The sequence below is a fragment of the Balearica regulorum genome, chromosome 2, assembly GCF_011004875.1.
Source record: "Balearica regulorum gibbericeps isolate bBalReg1 chromosome 2, bBalReg1.pri, whole genome shotgun sequence".
Lineage (NCBI taxonomy): Eukaryota > Metazoa > Chordata > Aves > Gruiformes > Gruidae > Balearica > Balearica regulorum.
The window spans coordinates 138,392,067-138,410,281 of record NC_046185.1 but is presented as its reverse complement, the minus strand read 5'-3'; the positions used below and the strand labels follow the sequence as shown (position 1 = coordinate 138,410,281).

Below are 18,215 nucleotides of genomic sequence, written 5' to 3'. Positions count from 1 at the left end.
CATTAATTATCGCTTTGCTTAAAATACACACCCATGTCTAGTTTCCATTGGAACATTTAAGAGGTACCTGATAAATAAAGTACTAGACTTAAAAAAAAAATTAAATCACAAACACAGCATAGTGATTATACATTTTTATTGCATCTAATCTGAATATACACAATCCAGTATTTAAATGACTAAACCTCTAGTTTAGATGTGATTTAGTTTGGATAGAATAACTATTACCTACTCTAAGGTAGTGGTTAAGGAAGCAAAATCTCTTTGTGGGCAGCTGTTAGAAACGCCACCGCTAGTCCTTACTTTCTTTAGGTTATGCTTCTGACAAAATCTGCTTACAATTATGGTTTATCTGGGAAATAGCTCTTCTACTGAATTATGACTTACCCTTCCTAAGCCATGACAAAACGAATTTACAGCCTACGTTTCCCGCTCCTGTAGTGCTGAGTGGCACGGAATCTCTGGTGGGACCTGTCTCCAGTTGGGAAAAATCCAAAAAGCAGCTAGCAACGTATTTGAGGTAAAGCCACTAAACCTGGTTTTATGCTAACGCAGCATGAGAGAATAAAACCCGAGAGCACTTTTTCAGCCCTGAGCAGCACCCCACAACAGGGAGATTTTGTACCTCCTCTTTGGTATGCAGCTATGTGTACTCCCAAAGGGTGTGAGAAGGCTGATACGGGAGTAGTGTCAGGGGCAATGCTTGCTCCTTAACGAACTAGAGGCTTTCTCTTTCTTCCTTTTGAAAATGAATTTCTAGATATTTACAATGTTGAGCAGTATTGTGACAGTGAATTTTGCATATTGAAGATGGCGATATTGAAATGTAAATGACACGGAGGTAGTAGCTTAAACCCAAGTTTTCTCTGTTTTACATTCCTTTTTAAGTGAAGTTGTGAAAGGAAGATATACGCATGTGAAAGTCACCAAATAGTAGCTGCCAAAGCATCATGCCTTACACCAGTGATACACATTGAGATCTACTTCATCAACCCAGTTGTCTTCCTACTTCTAGAGTTCCTGAAATAATGAGCCTTTTGAGTATTGATAATGAGGGGCTTCGTGCTGACAGTGGAGTCATAAACAATTTTACCAATAAATTGTAATTGACCGTTATTACTTTCTATTGACAACCCTGTTGGAAATTTTTATTGTTATTTACTTAATTAGTAGAACATATGTTGATTTTGAAAGCACCTGAAAAAAGTGTAGATGAAAAGCTTGTAACTGACTTTTGAATTTTTTAACCTTTTGAGCCGTGATTAAATTCTTGGTTTACACGATGTAAGCTGCCAGGTGGGCAGTATTAAAAAACACATCCATTGGGAATAATCTCTTCTAATATTCATGAAGAATTGAAGATTCAACAGAAAATAGCCAAAGGTCTGTGCTTTGCAATGACATAAACAAAGGGAATCCTGCGAGGTGCAGAGGTGTATGTGGAGTCTGGTGGCATCCCATTCTACTCTAATTTTGCAAAGTTGTGTTCTGGTTTTACCAAATTCCTGAGATAAATTTCTTTACCTAGAAATATATTTCTTGCCTTATGTTTTATATAGAACTAGAAGGTATGCAATTAAAGAAGAATTATATATCTTAATTCCTCACTAGTCCAACTTTATTACCTTGCAAATTATCTTAGAACATCACCTGTAATCATATTCTATATGACAGAAGAAGAATTAGATTTTGAATTGTTAGTGTCTATATAAGATCTGAACACAATCATAGTTGCCTAATTACCTACTCATGTTTACTCTCAAGATTGATTTTATTTGAAAGTCTTTCAAAGAAATGCAGCCATATATGTCTCTTCTGTGTCTCATATATGCTGCCTGGGCAAAATCTAATCATGTTGAACCAGGAGAGAGAAGGGGGGTGGGGGAATAAACCAAAAAAGTGCCATTTTATGAAATACTAAGCAAGTAATGAATTTTAGCAGAGTCAAGATTTGCTTTTCGTCGTAGTGTTAGATAGTGGTGGTGAGGTTTAGTCGCTATTCTCCAATAGCGATTCTCTTAGTGCCAGCCACATTTAATCACATTTTGCAGAAGACAGCTGGGCATTGCCAATTTGTGCTGTGTCAGCCACTTTCTGTGCAAAGGAGTGTCTCATCGCTTGGATTTTAGCATTCTGTAGCAAAAAAGTTCCCGCTTCTTAAAATTGGCTCAGCAAATAGCTTGTGTGGGCATATAACTGTAAGAGCATTACAATCAGCTCTAACAAGAAAAAAGCACAAATATTATGTGAAATTTTAAGGTGGCTTTTGAAAAGATTTGCACAAAACCTGTAAAATGTATATTGCATTGTTAAATTCTGGTAGCAATTAAGTTTATCTTAGATATTTTTTTTTAGTGAACGTGTCTTTGGTAACGGTTGAAAATTATTATCTGGTTCAGTAGTTTGAAACACCTTTAAGACATGGAAAGTCTTAAGTGTATTTCAGCTGTATCAAACTGTACCAAAAGTTTTCATATGTGGAAAGCCTTGGAATCTGTAGATACCAAGATTTCTTCTGGCTAGTAATCTCATGAAGATGGAAGGGCAGATGGTATCCTTCCAGATGTGGTATAAATAGCCAAAGAAAAGTGTCTAAAAGGAAGTAGCGAGATAACTTAGTATTTATGGAAGGTACACAAAAGTGTACTTGGAGTGGGTTAATCGCATCACATTATTTATTTTTGGAAATAGAAGAGCATCAGCAGATTGATACAGCCATTGACATAATGAATATTAAATGTGTAACCAGTTCTGTGCAATAAGTAAGGATACATATCAGGTACAGTATTTGCAAGTATATTGTGTATTAAATGAATATGCAGTTTGTCCTAACGTTTTCTTCTAGTGCCTAATATCTCGATAAGGCTTGTCTAGGTTCAAAGTATTGCAGAAGGCAGAGGAACTTCAGAACAAAATGATATTCTAAATACTTTTTTTTTTTTTAAATTGCTGGTGGTAAGGAACTTTTTGAAGGTTATTTTAAGATGTCTGTACTCGTGTAAGGATAGCTTCAAGAATCTTAAATTTAAAAGGTGATTATGAGAAAATACAAAAAGTTTGAGATTCAGCAGATGTGATTTATTAATCTGTTATTAAGTCTCTCACTGGAATGACCTATAGACCCGTTGTTTATGTGCTTTCTGAGTACAGCATGACTGAAAAGCTCCATGATATAAAATAGTAAAATATTCAGAAGACAATTTGTACCCTTTCTCAGGTACCCTGGTTAATGTACAATGAGTCATTCTACCCAGTGAATCGTTCTTCCATGCAAAGCGACCTGCTTCAGGTAAAGAATAGTAAGATAAAGCAATACCTTGGGAAATGTGATTCTGAACCCTCTTAAGAGGAGGAAGAGGGAACTAAACCAGGATCTTCGTTATGATGCTTAAATGTGTTCACCAGTTAGTTTAGGGCAGCAATCAAACCATCGTCTAAAAGTAAGGCATTGAGTGTGTCTGTCTCTTTTTTTTTAATTTGAAAAAAGGGGGAGGGGGAGTTGTTACAGCCCAGAGAACTTTCAGTGTAGTGAATTCAGGAGGAGGAAGGGAACTGTTGATAATCCAGGGTAACACTACTGAATTCGGAATAAAGCTGGTATTTTAAATACCCTGTTATTTTGAACTTATTGTATTGATTAACTTAAATGGTTCTACATTCCAGTATGCTCATTTTCATGGATCTTAATATGAGATACCTTAGTGTGTATTTATCTTAGCATTTTGGTTAAGATTGGGAATGCATTTTTAGAAAGGAATCACCCAGTTGCCATCACTTGCTACGCTTTGATTTGCATTATGGAGTGGTCTCAAGAGCGTGCAAACCAGGTTCCTGTCAAGAGGCACTAAAGCTGAGGATGTATTCTGACTGCTGACGGGCATGCCATTTCTGTGACCAAACTAGTCGTGTCTTTGAAACGTGTAGCACGTCTGGCTGATCCTCAACAGAACTGTTCCTGTCACAACGCAATAGTTAATGGTATGAAGTGGACTGTTAAAACCACTCTTACATTTGCTGTAACAAAGGTATATTTGTGTTTAGATTCATTGACTACAAAAGTTATTTCATTTCTATTTTGATAAGAGATGGATTTCACGTATCGGTAGTCTCAAGGTCGAAAGCCTAAAAACTAATACAGTTATATACTGCTTGAGTATTACATTTTATCATTTGTATGTTTGTATAAGCACTGTATGCGCATGCTCTTAACTGAAAGGATTTGGTCTACAATATTATTAAGCAACTGTATTTAAGAGTAAGGGACTTTGTGTGTGTTTTCTACTACAGATGAGAAACATAAAAAAGAATTTTGTCTGGTAGATGTAATCTTTAAAAAAAAACCCCAAAACCAAAATAAAAGGGAAAATATTCATGCCTCCTAAAACAAGGCAGTGAAGTTGACTTTTAGAGTGAATTTAGCCTCATCATTCCATATATGATTTACAGTGTTCTTAATTAGGGAAGAATGAGGAATTTGCAGGCCTTTCTGAGGATGCTTTAAAACAGTGGCAAAGTGGCCTTTCAGTTCCTGCGGGCTCAGCAAAAGATGGCTGATTAATGTCACATCTTAAACTGTGTCACCTGGGCTGTTCATTCCCTTTTTAGTAAACAGCCCTTTGTCAATTTAGCTCAGTTTGACAGAATAAAAATACCCTTATGTTTTAGCTGGCTACTTTATATTAATAAGACTGTGTATCTATATTTAGTAGTATAAAGGTATGTGGAAATTTTCTTTAATTACTCTAGGGACTAGTGTGAATGAATAAGTCAGGGGCACCCAAAAAACAGGGTTCCTGAAATTTGTTTGAAGCTTCTTAAAGGATATCGAAGAGATTTTTTGATTTGGCACATTCAAATGTTACAGAGATCTGAAAAAGGAGGATATAAGGAAAATTTTATAGAAAGCTTTTCCATAGATAGCGTCATTCTTCAGACATATTTTTATGGCCTTGAATTAATGTTTTATTTTTCTGCTTTATCAGTTGAAAATGAACGATGGTACTTTTTAAGAAGAGAGGGAGAGAAAGAAAAGCAGGATGGCAAGAAACAGTGGGACCGAAAGAAGCGCCCTTGGCATAGAAGGGGAAATGTTAGCACACGCACGTTCAGAAGAATGAGAGAAGTCCACTTGGAGAAATACACAGAAACTTTTATAGGGGAGAATGGGGTGAATTAAGAAACAGGGCCATGGCAAAGTGGAAAGAAGGATGTGGGGGGCACACAGAGAGCCTTGCCCCAGAGTAGGGTAGAGTGTTTACAGAAAACCTCTGAAGCACAGGCAGGTAAGTGGGTGCCATATAGGGAAGGTTTAGGGAGCTATAAAACTTGCATAATAAACCTTGACTGCAAAAAGTGTTGTACTGTGCAATCCCTTTATTTCATCTTGTTACTGGAAAAAAAATTCTGGAAGTGGGGGGAGATGAAAAGCAGTCTTGATTTAATAAGTAGCCTTTGATGATTTTGCGATGCTTTTGGTGATCACACATTTTAATATCACTGTTTTGCATTATGTTGGGAAAATCTGGACTTCAAGGAGTTGAAAAGCAAGAATCAGTGCTGATGAAGATGTAAGGAGCTAAATAAATATTACTTAAAGGATTTCTCAAAGAGGAAAAAAACCCCAACCCTGTGAATGTGCTGACCCTGTCTTGAGAATTAAGTTAGATGGTACAATTTAAAGCTTTGTTCCAACATCTGACAGACACACTCTGCATGCTGATGCATAATATCTGAAGATTGTGTGCTTGAAAGAAAGCCTTTTCTGAGTTACATTCTATTTTTGTTAGAAAAAAGCAGCTGCTTTTTGGAGCAGAGATCTTCTCAAGTGCTCAATCTTCTAGTTCAAGTTAAGTATTAACCAAGTATTGTGAGCAAATTTCGTGTATGCTTTCTCCCAAGCTGCTGAAGTGGAGTAAAGCAAGCTACTTGGACCATAAATTCTTGCAGCTTGACTCTGGAGGTGGAAGTAAGTTTGCTGCTGTACCTTACTCCCAAGCTGTATTCCTAATGCAATCACTGCCTCAGCAATCCAAGAGCGTGGCAAGTTTGGAGGAATTTAAAAATGACTTAAAAAGAAAAAAAGATGGAGTAAAACTGTCTTTTTAGAGAGACTATATGAATACATTTCTGTGGTCTACCCCATATCATTTCTGAAGGAAAAAAACATTGCTTAAGGAAACAGATGACTGCAAACCCAAATGTAGCCTTGCTAATGGAGCAATTGTAGCTGCAGCACTGCCTTCCACAGGTAATAGCAGGTGTCTTTCTACATCTAGTGTTTAGAAAAATTTGTTTAAATCTTAGGTGTAAGGTGCTGTTCTCATTCTGTAAGTATATTGAAGTCAACAATTGGAAGTTACATGCAACGTACATACAGCAATACACTTACTGTGGCCGTAGATGCTTGTGATGTGTTTGAGAATTTGTTTTACCACTTTTGGTCTTTTTTTCGTGCGGGGTTGAGGGCGTGGAAGGATTGGAGAGATCAGAGCTGTACAAAACGGGCAGAGGGAAGATGAAACACCCTGATCCAGCAGTAGTAAATTATGTGTGTATTGTTTTAAAGAGCTTTTAAAACTCCATAAAATATAAAATCAGGACAAAAATAACTTTCTAGGCTATAATATATGCCTGTAACCTAATTCATAATAAGAAAAAATAGCAGAACAATATATAGGAAGAAAGCAATGTGGACAAAAAGGAAAAAGTATTGAGTTGCTCTTATATGCAGTGATAATGGCATAGTACAGCAGTCTTGCCAGTATATTAATATCCTGCAAAAGGATATTCATATAAAATCTGTTGCTCTAGTGCACCAGATAATTACCAAATTATGCAAGACATAGGAGATTTAACACAAAAAGGATGGATAATGGCTTTTTCCCTTTGCTGGAGAAATTCTAAAAATTTCTGGTGATCATGTTCATACAGAAATTTTTGCCAATAGTTTGAGCCATACCGTACCTGTAATCAATGGCTTTAATCTATGACAGTAACAAGAAAGTTGTATTCTTTTGCATTATACATATGAGTGTGGTGAATCTATATTTTGAAGTTTAATTCCAGTTTTTGTATTCTAATGTGTTTTTATTAATTACAGTGTTTTAAGAGTTGATTTTGAATACAGTTCAGAGAATTCTGAGGTCAGAAAAAGCAGCTATTGAAAGGGTAACTAAAAGAACAGCTTTTGAATGTTGGGAAATAATAAGTGATGAGGAAGTAAAAGGGAAATATGATAATCTAGGAGAGTTTGATTTGAAAGGTGGAGAATTCAGTCCAGAGGGAGGTAGGATTAGTACACTAAGTAATAGAAATGTATAAAATATGTGGGTTAGAAAGGGGAAACTAATTCAGGTTCCAGGGGTCAGTGAATGATAATACCTTCACATGGTAAAATGTTCTCCTGTTTGCTGTTTCTATTTGCATGTGATAAAGTTGGAAGAATAGACATGAAAAACATTATTTTGAGTGCTCCTTCTAGCTTTAAATGTATGTATTTTTTTTCCATTTGAAGTAGGCATCCAGAAAAAATTCGTGACCCTGTTTCCTTTCATACTTTGTTCAAACACTTCTAGTAAAATATTAGCAATAGTAGCATCCTTATTTTAAAACATCTATGAAAGTGGGAATTCACCCTTTGACACTTGGAAATGTAGGTAGATTTCAAAGATGCAGACTTGCTTTGTCAGTCCTGTAGTTTATTGAAAGAGAGAGGGATAATAAATTGAAACAGATGGGTATTTATTGGGAACTTGTAACATTAGTTCCTTCCTATTGCACAGTGTGTTTGAAGAAAAAAAATGATAGTGTGAGGCTAAGAATGTAATTAAGTTTCTATATTTGGAAAACAGAGAATTAGAAAAGGTTTTTCTTTTGTTTCTGTCTTTAAAAGAAGGCAGAGGTTTTGGAGCTAGGTTAAAGTTTATAACCTGGACCGAGGTAGTTTCAGAGTCGGCTGAGAATGAGCCCATGTTGTGTTAACTGTGTATAAACATAGAAGTCACTGTCCCCTTCTCAAGAGAGAGAAAAAATAGCCAAGGACAGAGCAATGGCGTTGCCTCCGTGACTGGCAGCGTAGGAGGTTAGCACGTGTACGTTAAAGGTTGCAATTGTCATGTCCTATCTTTGGAGAGGCCAGAGGAAGAGAGGAGATTGTCAGATGTTGAAGAAAATCAGCACAAGGAGAGGGACAAAGGCAGAATAACAAGAGGGAGGGAAATTTTACAGCTGTGGAGCGTGACTTAAAAGTTTAAAGCCCGTGTTCTTCCTTCATTAAGTGATGCAGGGTAAAATCCTAGGAATGGCAGAGTGATTGATCTCACATGTGTAAGTAGATTGAGATAAACTCTATGTTTCTCCTGGGAATTTATTTTGGCTGTCTGTGAACTGTGGAGAACTACAGATACTTCGTCTCCACTAGATTGTACCAAATTCTGGCTAAGATGTTGTGAATGCTTTCAAAGCATGCCCCCGGGGTGTAGGAGGGAATAAGGACGGGTGGGAGTGGGGGTGGGAGCGGTGGGTCGGGTGATGGAGGGATGTTCTGCGGTCAGGGCTGGAGAGGCACCTGCAGTCTGACCCAGGAAGGCTTTTCCTGTGCAGCGTTAAAAATGATCCTCTGTAAGGCTATAAGCACTGTAGCACTTCAATAAAAATGTGCTAATTTCTTCCCAGAGTCCTTCAGCCTTAAGAAGCTGGCTTCATGTTTCAGAAAGGGCTTTTTTTTTCTTTTTTTTTCTCTCTTGTGTAAGTCTAAAGGGGGACAAATATTTCTACTTTGCTGCTGTTAAAAGTCTTTGTTAGTAACTTTGGCTTTCAATTCATTACTGCAGTCATGTTTTCAGAGCCTGGTGTGAGAGATAAACCCTTTGCAAATGAAGACAGCATCCATTTTCTTTCTACCTCAGGCCACACAGAATTGATTGGGGTAATAAAATGACAGTACCATGTAATATACTGACAGCTCTTTAATTTGAAAACTAGTTCCAGGCTGATTCAAAACTTGTTTAAAGCTAATTTATGACTTGTGTAATTTTCAACTGGACCAAGGTAAAGGATGATATATGAAAACCGATGCAGAGTTAACATATTCAAACCTGTCAGCTTGAAATCATCTATAAAGAGTTTGTGGGTTGATTCTTTTCAATTCTTTTTAGTTTTGTTTTGTTTTAAAGTAGCAATGGCAGAAAAAATAGCGGTTGCTTGGCTGGTATAAATACCATTCTAAGACATTATTTTTCCATCTCATTTCAAATGCAACTTACGCTTTCTAGCAAAGTATTTTATGCATAGTTTTTTAAATGTACATCAGTTCTCCATTTTCTTCAAAATCAGAAGCTGTGTAGAGTTTCTGTTTTGTATGAGTCAACATCTGTGCTGACGGTAACACGGATTGGTAAACAATTACAGTATTTTGTTGCCATGACAGTTGTTCACTGTGAACATTCCCTATGAATATACATGTCTGTATATAGGTGTCTGTATCGTATTTACATATACAATACATCTGTATATGTATACTGATCTTGTATTTAATGATCTGTTTTTTTAAAAAAATCCAAAAAGTAAAAATAGGGAAGTCCTCAAATGAAGCCAGAACATCAGCATAGCATAAAGTGTGAATATTTTCCTCTGAAATCTTACCACTTTTATGTAGCTCACAAATGAAATCCACATCTGTTCTGTATGCACTATTGATTTTTCAGTGTACTGTATCAGTGATACTTCTGCACAGCAAAGGACAAAACTAAAAGTACAATATTTGCTTCTATTACAGTAGATGAAAATAGCAAATATGCCAAATGGGACAAAGGGGAGAAAAGAACAGACAGCTTTGAGGGTATTGCTACAATTGGATGCACCTTTCACCTTTCATTTCTCACCTCCTACCAGTCATTGTCACCTTTGATCTCTGCTGAACTGATTTACCAAAAAAAAAAAAAAAAAAAGCTGAATGTCCAAGACTCAGAATTTAACCAGCTACACTTTTGTGTCTGCTGCCAAGACTAGCAAGCAAGTTCCATTCACGACTAGAATATCTGATTTGTTATGTATTTATGTCAACATGTAATTCAAATACTATTTTTTTGCAGAATTGTGATTGATTCAAGCCAATGTTGTTGTAGTAACTTAAACTGCATGAACATCTAGGTCATGTGAAAAGAGACATAGTTCAAAGCAGGGCTGTCTGTCTTGGATAAACACGTAGAATGTTGACACATTTCATGTTTCCTCTTCAAGGTTTCGTAAGTCCAAGAAGGATCATGTTCTGAGGAGCTTTGATCAAAATCAGCATTTTGCAGGAAAAATGTAATTACTGAACATTCTGCATTGATTAGTTTATGATGCGCTTATATTTTGATAAAGAATTTAGATATTTTCAGGAAACTGCAAGTACCGCTTAGTAGTGGTTTCCCCTATAATTTATTAATTAATATAATTAAATATTGTGATCCATTAGAAAGCTATGTCTGGATCTATCCAACTTGAAAATGCAGATATGTGAGTTTTCATATGTAGATTGGAAAACATAATAATATTTTAATTAAATGTGAAGGGCTTAAGCACTAGAAAAGATGTGTACCAAATTACTTACCATGTAGGTTACATGTCCATGAACAGTCATGTCCGTCACTGCTACAGCTGAGGCTCACAGATCAATGAGAAGTGCCATTGACATGGGTTTTGTTAGACAAGGCCTTGAAAAAAGAAAGAAGTGACTTTTTGCAAAGTCATTCCAGTATATTATAATATAAATAATAACTAGGAAGGGCCAAAACCTAATTTTAATTATTTTTGAAATACATTTTTCCTTTTAACAATTCTTCAATAAAAATGTTGGTTTAGGTCAGAGATACAGGGGGTTTTTTTGCTTTTCTTTACAAAAGTAAACAATGCTAATACTTTTTCAGCTTGTTTGATTTGCTCAGTGCAAGTCAAGGTACTAGGATTTTATACCAGAATTATTGCTCATTTGCCCATGTACTCATAACACACTGAGAAGAAGCTTTATGAAAGTTCTCACTTCCACCTTGCGGCATTTTTATCATTGTACCTCCCATGACAGGATCTCTTTCCACTTTCTGAATGTGTTTATTTCTGAAAGCTGTACTTCACATGTTGCTGAAGTAGTTCAGAGCAACATAGCTTGCCTTTCTTACATATGTTCAGGCACTATGCAGCTTTCCTGAGAAGTGACAGCAGTGTGAAAAGAGATAATAAACCCAATGTAATTGGAAAGGGAGACGCATTTTCTCGGCTTGGTTTCTGAATAATGAGGTACATTTTGTTTCCATCCGTCTCCTTAACAATGGAAGTACTATATTAGCTAGCGGATTCTTAAGAAAACTATTGAGAAGGATGGCCAAGCTGCTTGGAAAGAAGAAATTTCATACTCGATAGGGGAAGAGATTAACGTGATGTGCTGGTCTTGTTGAGGCAAGAATGCAACACGAATGTATGTTTACCAAATTGCAGTGGCTCAGACCATTTTTGCAAACCATCGTTTATTACTTCAAAAATCATAAGTAACAAAAAAATATTGCTACCGGTATCTGGCCACAGGTAACAGCAACATAATAAAAGTTCTTTCAGACACAAAAGCCAGGCAGAATTCAAGGAGAGAAATCACTGAACCAAAGAATTTTGACAAGTACTTAATTTTCTTCCAGCAGATGTGGTTGTTACTTTTGTTTTTGTAAGTAGCGCAGAAGAGCTTCTGGAAACATATTGAGCTGATAAATTGCATGGCGATGATTTAACTTGCCAGTTCTCAAGGAGAAAACAGTAGTACTGTTCAGTACTCAGAGTCTCTTCATGGCTAATTGGGTCAACAGGAAGAGGTAGTCTCATTGTCATAGTTTACCAGGGACCAAACTGAGGATGCCTTTGAGAGGGAAGATGTTTGCCTGTGCAAGTCCAGATCTGCTAGGGAAAACAGCAAACTGTCAGGATGAACACGGTGCAGAGTTTATTTTGGTGGCATATAGAGCATGGGGCTTTTGTGCAGTCGGTAGAGGAGAATCAGACTTTTATGATCACAGTGCTAGGGATGTTTCTCCTTGTACTTCACCGTGTTTAGCCATGTTGTTGATGATATTTTGAGGAACTGAGAAAGTTGAAAAATAGTGTTTTATTATTCCTGTCATGGAATTATTCGGGATGGTAGCTCTACCAAGGTATCTCATTTTTCCTTTTGGTCCACAGATCCAGTGCTTATGCCCATAAAATAGTTCAGTGAAATGGCAGTTGGACTTCGTTGTTAACGTTTTAATTGATGGTATTCTTTAGTCATTGCTGAAAGCTGTTTTTTTCCTAAAATATCTTCCTCATACCAAACCTTAAATGCAAGGTGGTAGGCCACAGAATGGGCCCGAATATCCTTTCTCTAAGTCACAGAGAGGTGGTGCAACAAGAAAGGCATATAAAGCTTTATTTGAAATATTTAAACTCAGAAGCTGTTTTAAAGGGATTCACCTGAAAAGCTATGTGAAATAGAGATACTAGAGTATTCCCCCTCCAGGCCCAAAGAGATTTTCCCAACTTTCTAGCCTCCAGCACACACACACACACACACACCCCCACCCATGTATTAATTCTTTTACAATATCTTGTCTTACCTGTGATTCTCCCTGTGATTCAGTAGTGGTTGTTGGACCACAATGTTCACTTTTTCCCTTCCAACAATCAAACACACATTGCGATAAACCGCAGATGCTGAATATTATCACTATGCCATTTTAATTTACTTTTCAGAAGTTGTTATGTTGGAAAACTTAATAATGAGTTTTGCAGTTTGCAGTTTCCCAAAGTATTATCTTGATTTCCTTGCAATTAATGACTGTAGAGAGAAAGTGATATATCAAAAGCACATATTCTGCTTGCTAAGTGATGACATCTAAAATATTTTCTGTAATGAGCATTACAACAAGCATAGTAGAGATAGTACTGATTAATGGATTTTTTCTCTGAAGGAAAATATCTCCATCTATGCAGTTATCAAAACCACTGTGTGAAGCAGTGAAGGTATTAAAGTGGATTTTGTTTTGACTGATCTAATCATGTTGCATTGCAAAGTCAAGGTAATTTGGAAAGTAGAATCTAAACTACTTAAGAATTGTTATTTTGTTTATTTTACTGTAGTGTTAAAGTTACTAATAGCCAACTCTACTAACTTTTCTAACTTTACTAGGTTGTGGGCTATATTAATTTGCAGTGATTGATAAAATACATTTGTGTGGGGTTGTTCTAGCATGGTCCCAGCTGTTTTGCGGAAAGCTCCATCTTGATAAGGGTATGAAATGTAATATTCCCTTCCTTGCAGTTCAGGAGCAGGGGTAGGTATGGGCAAAACAAGCATGCTTCTTCAGAACTTCGCAATTCTGAAATGCTATATAGCTATTTACTGAGTCTTATAATGCTCTTGTGAAGAAAGTATTACAATTTTGAGAGAAAATTTATGACAGATGTTTTTGCTTCTGTGGGAAAAGAAGTTGCCCAGGGTAAAAAGAGTAGAGTTTTAGACCTCAAGTATTTTTCATTTCTCTGTCTATGCTTAGAGCACAGTTCCTCTGAAAAGTCTCATTTTCTTGGCGTGCCACGTCAACACGCTGCTGAGGGGTCTATTTGTCTCTGTTGCTCTCAGGACTCCGAGCCGTCAAATGAGGTGGTCTCAGAGGCCCCAGGTAATGTGGTACCCTCTACCTCAAGAAGTAGCTCTGAAGAGCTGGTATCGGTGGCACAGAAACGTCCAGAAGAGGTAGGACATTCTGTGTCTATTCTTTTCCAAGATTAACTGTTGGGGGATACACGTTTGCCTCTGTTTTTCATGCCTAGTGTTGTTTTACTCAGAGCAGAGACTTTTTAAAGCTAAAGCTCAATCTTATCCTCCCATACCAACAACATGCAAGACCAAGGTGAATCTCAGGACCTTGATTAACGGTACTTATAAGCCAAGAATATTCCATCTACTGCCTTTTTAATACTGTTTCTTATTATCAGTGATTGGGAAAATATTTTTTCTTGTTCCTGTCTTTCACGCCATGACAGTATCAGTCACGTTAGATTCTGCAAATTAGACTTCATGACACTTAGGAGTCAGAAGTAAAATCTTTACATAGGCATGTAGGTAGATGTAAAGCTTTTGTCATCCTTCACTAAATTTAAATACAGCTAACTGATGGGTTGTGCAAAGGAAAGACCCTTGCTAATACAATGCCTCTTTTTGTGGCCTTGTTTCCAAAAGAATGATACTAAACGCTAATGATGTAGTGTGATCATAAGTCCATACTCCCTGCTGTTACAAGAAAAGGTGCCAGCTTGTAAGGTAGTTCCATAAAGTAACCAATGACTTGAGGGGGTTTCTGTCCCTGCAATGCATACTCGTCACAGTACATCATAGCTGGATGAGAGGTTGTCTGCAGAATTCAGACTCACAGCTTCATTTTATGGTGGAAATCATCCTTTCAGAGAGACATTATTATCCTTAAATTAACCCTTCCTGCGAGAAGGAAGTCTGTCATTTGGAGTGGCCTTAACATTATTAATCCTGGCTTCCTCAAATAGTTCAGTTATTATTAACGATATTCCATATACCAGGTAATATAAAAACTCGTCTTTCCTGCTTTTTTCTCAGATTTCTTTTGGCTGTAATCTTCCCAGTAAAGGAGAGTATGAAATACTAGCCATAGGAAATACAGCGCTATTTATTAGTCCTTTAGTGCAGCCTTTAGATAATTATCAAATACCTTCTTGAATTTCTCCTTTCCTCTGATAGCCTTGTCACTTTGAAGAAGAGGGATGTCTGCAGTACAGGGCCAGGAGAATTCTTAAGAGTGTCTTCTGTATTAAGACCAAATAGGTACTTCACTTATTTTGGAGTATCACTGCATATTCTAAGATAGAAAGTCAGGTTATCGCATCTAAGCAGTCCTGAGGATAGACTAATATAAGGTTTCAGTAATACTTTTGTATATATTCTTGAGTAGCAAAAGAATAGTATGTGGAGGGCCATGGGTTCTGCCTCTTAAGTCTCAGCTTTGCCAACTTATCTCACTCCACTGGAGAAATTAAAATTAAGAGCATAAATGTTATTTAAAAATAAAAATAGAGGAAAGGTGCTGCAGAAAGAGGAATGAAACATGGTTAGTTAGTAAAAGGCTACCAAGAGGAAGATGAGTATATAGTTTTTGCCTTTGTGGAATAAAAACCAGCTAAACTTGGGGGGACAGGAAACTTCAGAGAATTGAAAGATGGAAATACACCTTTTGAATTTTACTAAATATCTCAGTAATAGTTTATGTTGACACTGTTTTATTAAGTGTGGAGTCATAAAATAATATGTGTTTTATAAGGTAATAAGGCTTTCTCCAAACATATTTACTGCAGTTGATATAAAAACAGAGAGAGGTGAGTCAGAAAGAGTTTTGTGGTTGGATTTGCAGGGAACCTTGAGAGGGGAGCACCAGTATGCTGAATTTCCAAATTCAGATCCCACCATGAAACAACCTGTCTAAGTTACACATGGGTAAGTCAGCACGGTAAACAAACATTTGTGAATTACACCCTAAAAAAACAGGACCAAAAAAGTGTTTGCAGAGCTTTACTTCAACTAATGCCATTTTTATTTCCCATTTTATTTGACATCTCCTCGTAATACACTCCCTTATATTCTTTCAGTATCTGTTTAATGAGTTAATATTTGAAATGAACTACAGCTGCTAACTGATGCATTATTTGTATAATAATTTGTCTCACCTGATTTCGACCCATCAGTATTGGTGAGAAGGCAGTTATTAAGGAAAAGCTCAAATGCAGCCATGGAACAGAGAAATAGCAGAAAAGTTTAAAGAAGGCAAAATGGCTAACAGCTAAGGATTTCAGGAAGGTGCAGGAGAATTGAGAAGGATGTGCAAAGTGACGTTGAAAAAGAATCTCAGACATGCAAATGTGAGGAGAGACAATTTCTAGTAGGAGAAAGTAAGGAAAATCCCATGAGTTGCCACATTAATTTGTATAAAGCATAGTTTTTGCCTGCTTACAATTTCATTTTCTCTTAGGCCAGTCTGAATCTAACACTCAATCACTTGTGTCATCGGTTTTAACTTTGTGGGATGTCATTTGATCACTGAAATGAGGCTTTGCTTTGCCTGTCCAGTTGTTCCTCCTAGTAGAAACGTTGGTTGGATTATAAATCCTACTCAATAGGAGGGGAGGATGGCATCCGCTCTCTTACTGCCTCCCTTCTTCCCAGCCTCTCTTCATGCTCTGAAATGAGATTTAATTCTGTGTGGGATAGGGACAGTGTCCAGCTATGTGGCATATGACAAAAGCCACTGCAGACATAATTAGCGTGTCGGGTGTTTAGATTTAGATACTTGTGAAATTTTTGTACCTGTGAAGGATTGAGGGAAGTGTGTGTATTCATCAATGGATTTCAGATGCAGAAACACTTTGGGTTATAAACTAACCAAACTGTGTTTAAAGTTAGAAAGATACCTTATTCTGTGTTTTCAAAAGTTATGCAATCCTCAATAAAATTTAAGTTGTATAGACTTGAATACTTGAATGATTTTAGTTAGTATGCATACTAAAATAAGGAAGTTTCCTGTGTGATTGATGAGTTAATATTGTATATATTTATTGTCTTTTTTAAGAATTGGAATTAAAAAGCGGAATTGGAAGAAACATTTGATGCGTTTGAAAGGGGACAGATGTGTGCCATGCTAATTTCAGTGTAGTTTCATTAGACCTTCTTAGTTTCTTTGGAAACTGTAGAATAACACTGCTTTTCATAAAATGTTATACTAAATTATATTGTTTTGGTGGTTTCCCTCCAACAGTAATGCTTAAAATAGGAATTTTGTCCCCACAACCATTTCAAAACTCAAAACTGCACTACTGTTAGTATGCCCTGAGTCGATACAATGAATTATATTTCTGATATAACACATTCTTTACCATGAACTGAAGAAAGACACTCTGGGTGTGTTAATTGCTTAAGATTCAGAACTTTTAAAATGTTTTAAATGTAGAAATACACTTGTTTGAATAACACTGTCATGGTCTGATAAAATTGAAAGGCTGGTGATTTAGATTTCATGACCCTTACTCTGTTTTCTGTGGTCACTTTCATTGTGCATCTGGCAGTTGAAGTATGTTTAGAAAATATATAGTTTTTTAGAGGAATATACAGTGACGTTGAAGAAAGTGGAGGTTTGTGGTTAAAGTAGTTTTGCTTTCCCTTTTTCATGTAGTGGCTAAAGAGCAGGACAGGTGGGCTGTATCTTGATACCATTTCTCATCGGCAGCACTTCAATCCATGGGGAGAGGTGGTGCCAGCGCTTGGTTATCTAAGTAAGAGGAGACTGGTTTGGACAGTTCCCTCCAACCTGAGCCTCATAAGAGGCATATCCTCTTCTTTAATTAGAAGTAAAATAGAAATACGTGAGTTATGTGTATTAATTTACTTTGCTGATCCTGTGGCAGATCAATTAATCACGTTTTAATAGTGTAAGCCCAGAGGCTAGCAGGGCTGTTCTTTCTGAATGGCTGCATTGCCAGAGCAGTACAGATGAAATGCTGTGCCATTATCTCTCTTGGATAAAAAAAGGAATTAAACAACAGGCCAACCCCCACAAAAAAAGCATGTATATACGTTCTGGAGCATTTAAGGTAAAATATGAATGACGTGATGATAGCATGCGAACATGAATAGCTTATGTATCTGTGGTGCTTTCTGAGCGCTGTACTAAAAGTGTAAAAGCTGTGCAAAGCATTGTGAATCTCAACTAAAGACAGATTAAGATAGGTACCCATTAATCTATTTCTGAACTATTACACATTCAGTGCTTGCAGTTTATCTGAATAGAGCACAGACTTTTTTCCATTAGTAATGCACAGCTGAGGTATAGTGTTTTGTTTTATAGGAAAAGATGTGTCCCACACTTAAGTCATCTGCCATTAGGCTTATGTGTGGTACAAGCGGCTTAAAAGGATTCTAGAATTCAGTGTTAAAATCATTGCATTAATCTTGGAAAATCTGGAGGAGCCATTCTTAATTTTTATGAGCACAATTGGCAGCTGATATTATCATTTGTTTCTAGAGTTATCATCCTTCCTTGATCTCTGGATAAAACCTCTCCCAACAAGACCCATTGCCTCTTCAATTTAGTACGAAAAGAGATTTTTAACAAAAAAACCCCAAAGCTCTTCATCAG

General features: G+C 36.7%; 1 protein-coding gene across 1 annotated transcript in view; it reads left to right on the top strand.

Annotated features, from left to right (window-relative positions):
* The window catches only part of PHF14 (PHD finger protein 14), a 172,360-nt gene that overhangs the window by 119,054 nt on the left and 35,091 nt on the right, over window positions 1-18,215 (top strand). Inside the window, 1 exon segment of the mRNA XM_075746098.1 lies at window positions 13,643-13,756. Within this exon segment, the coding sequence (XP_075602213.1) occupies window positions 13,643-13,756 (114 nt within the window).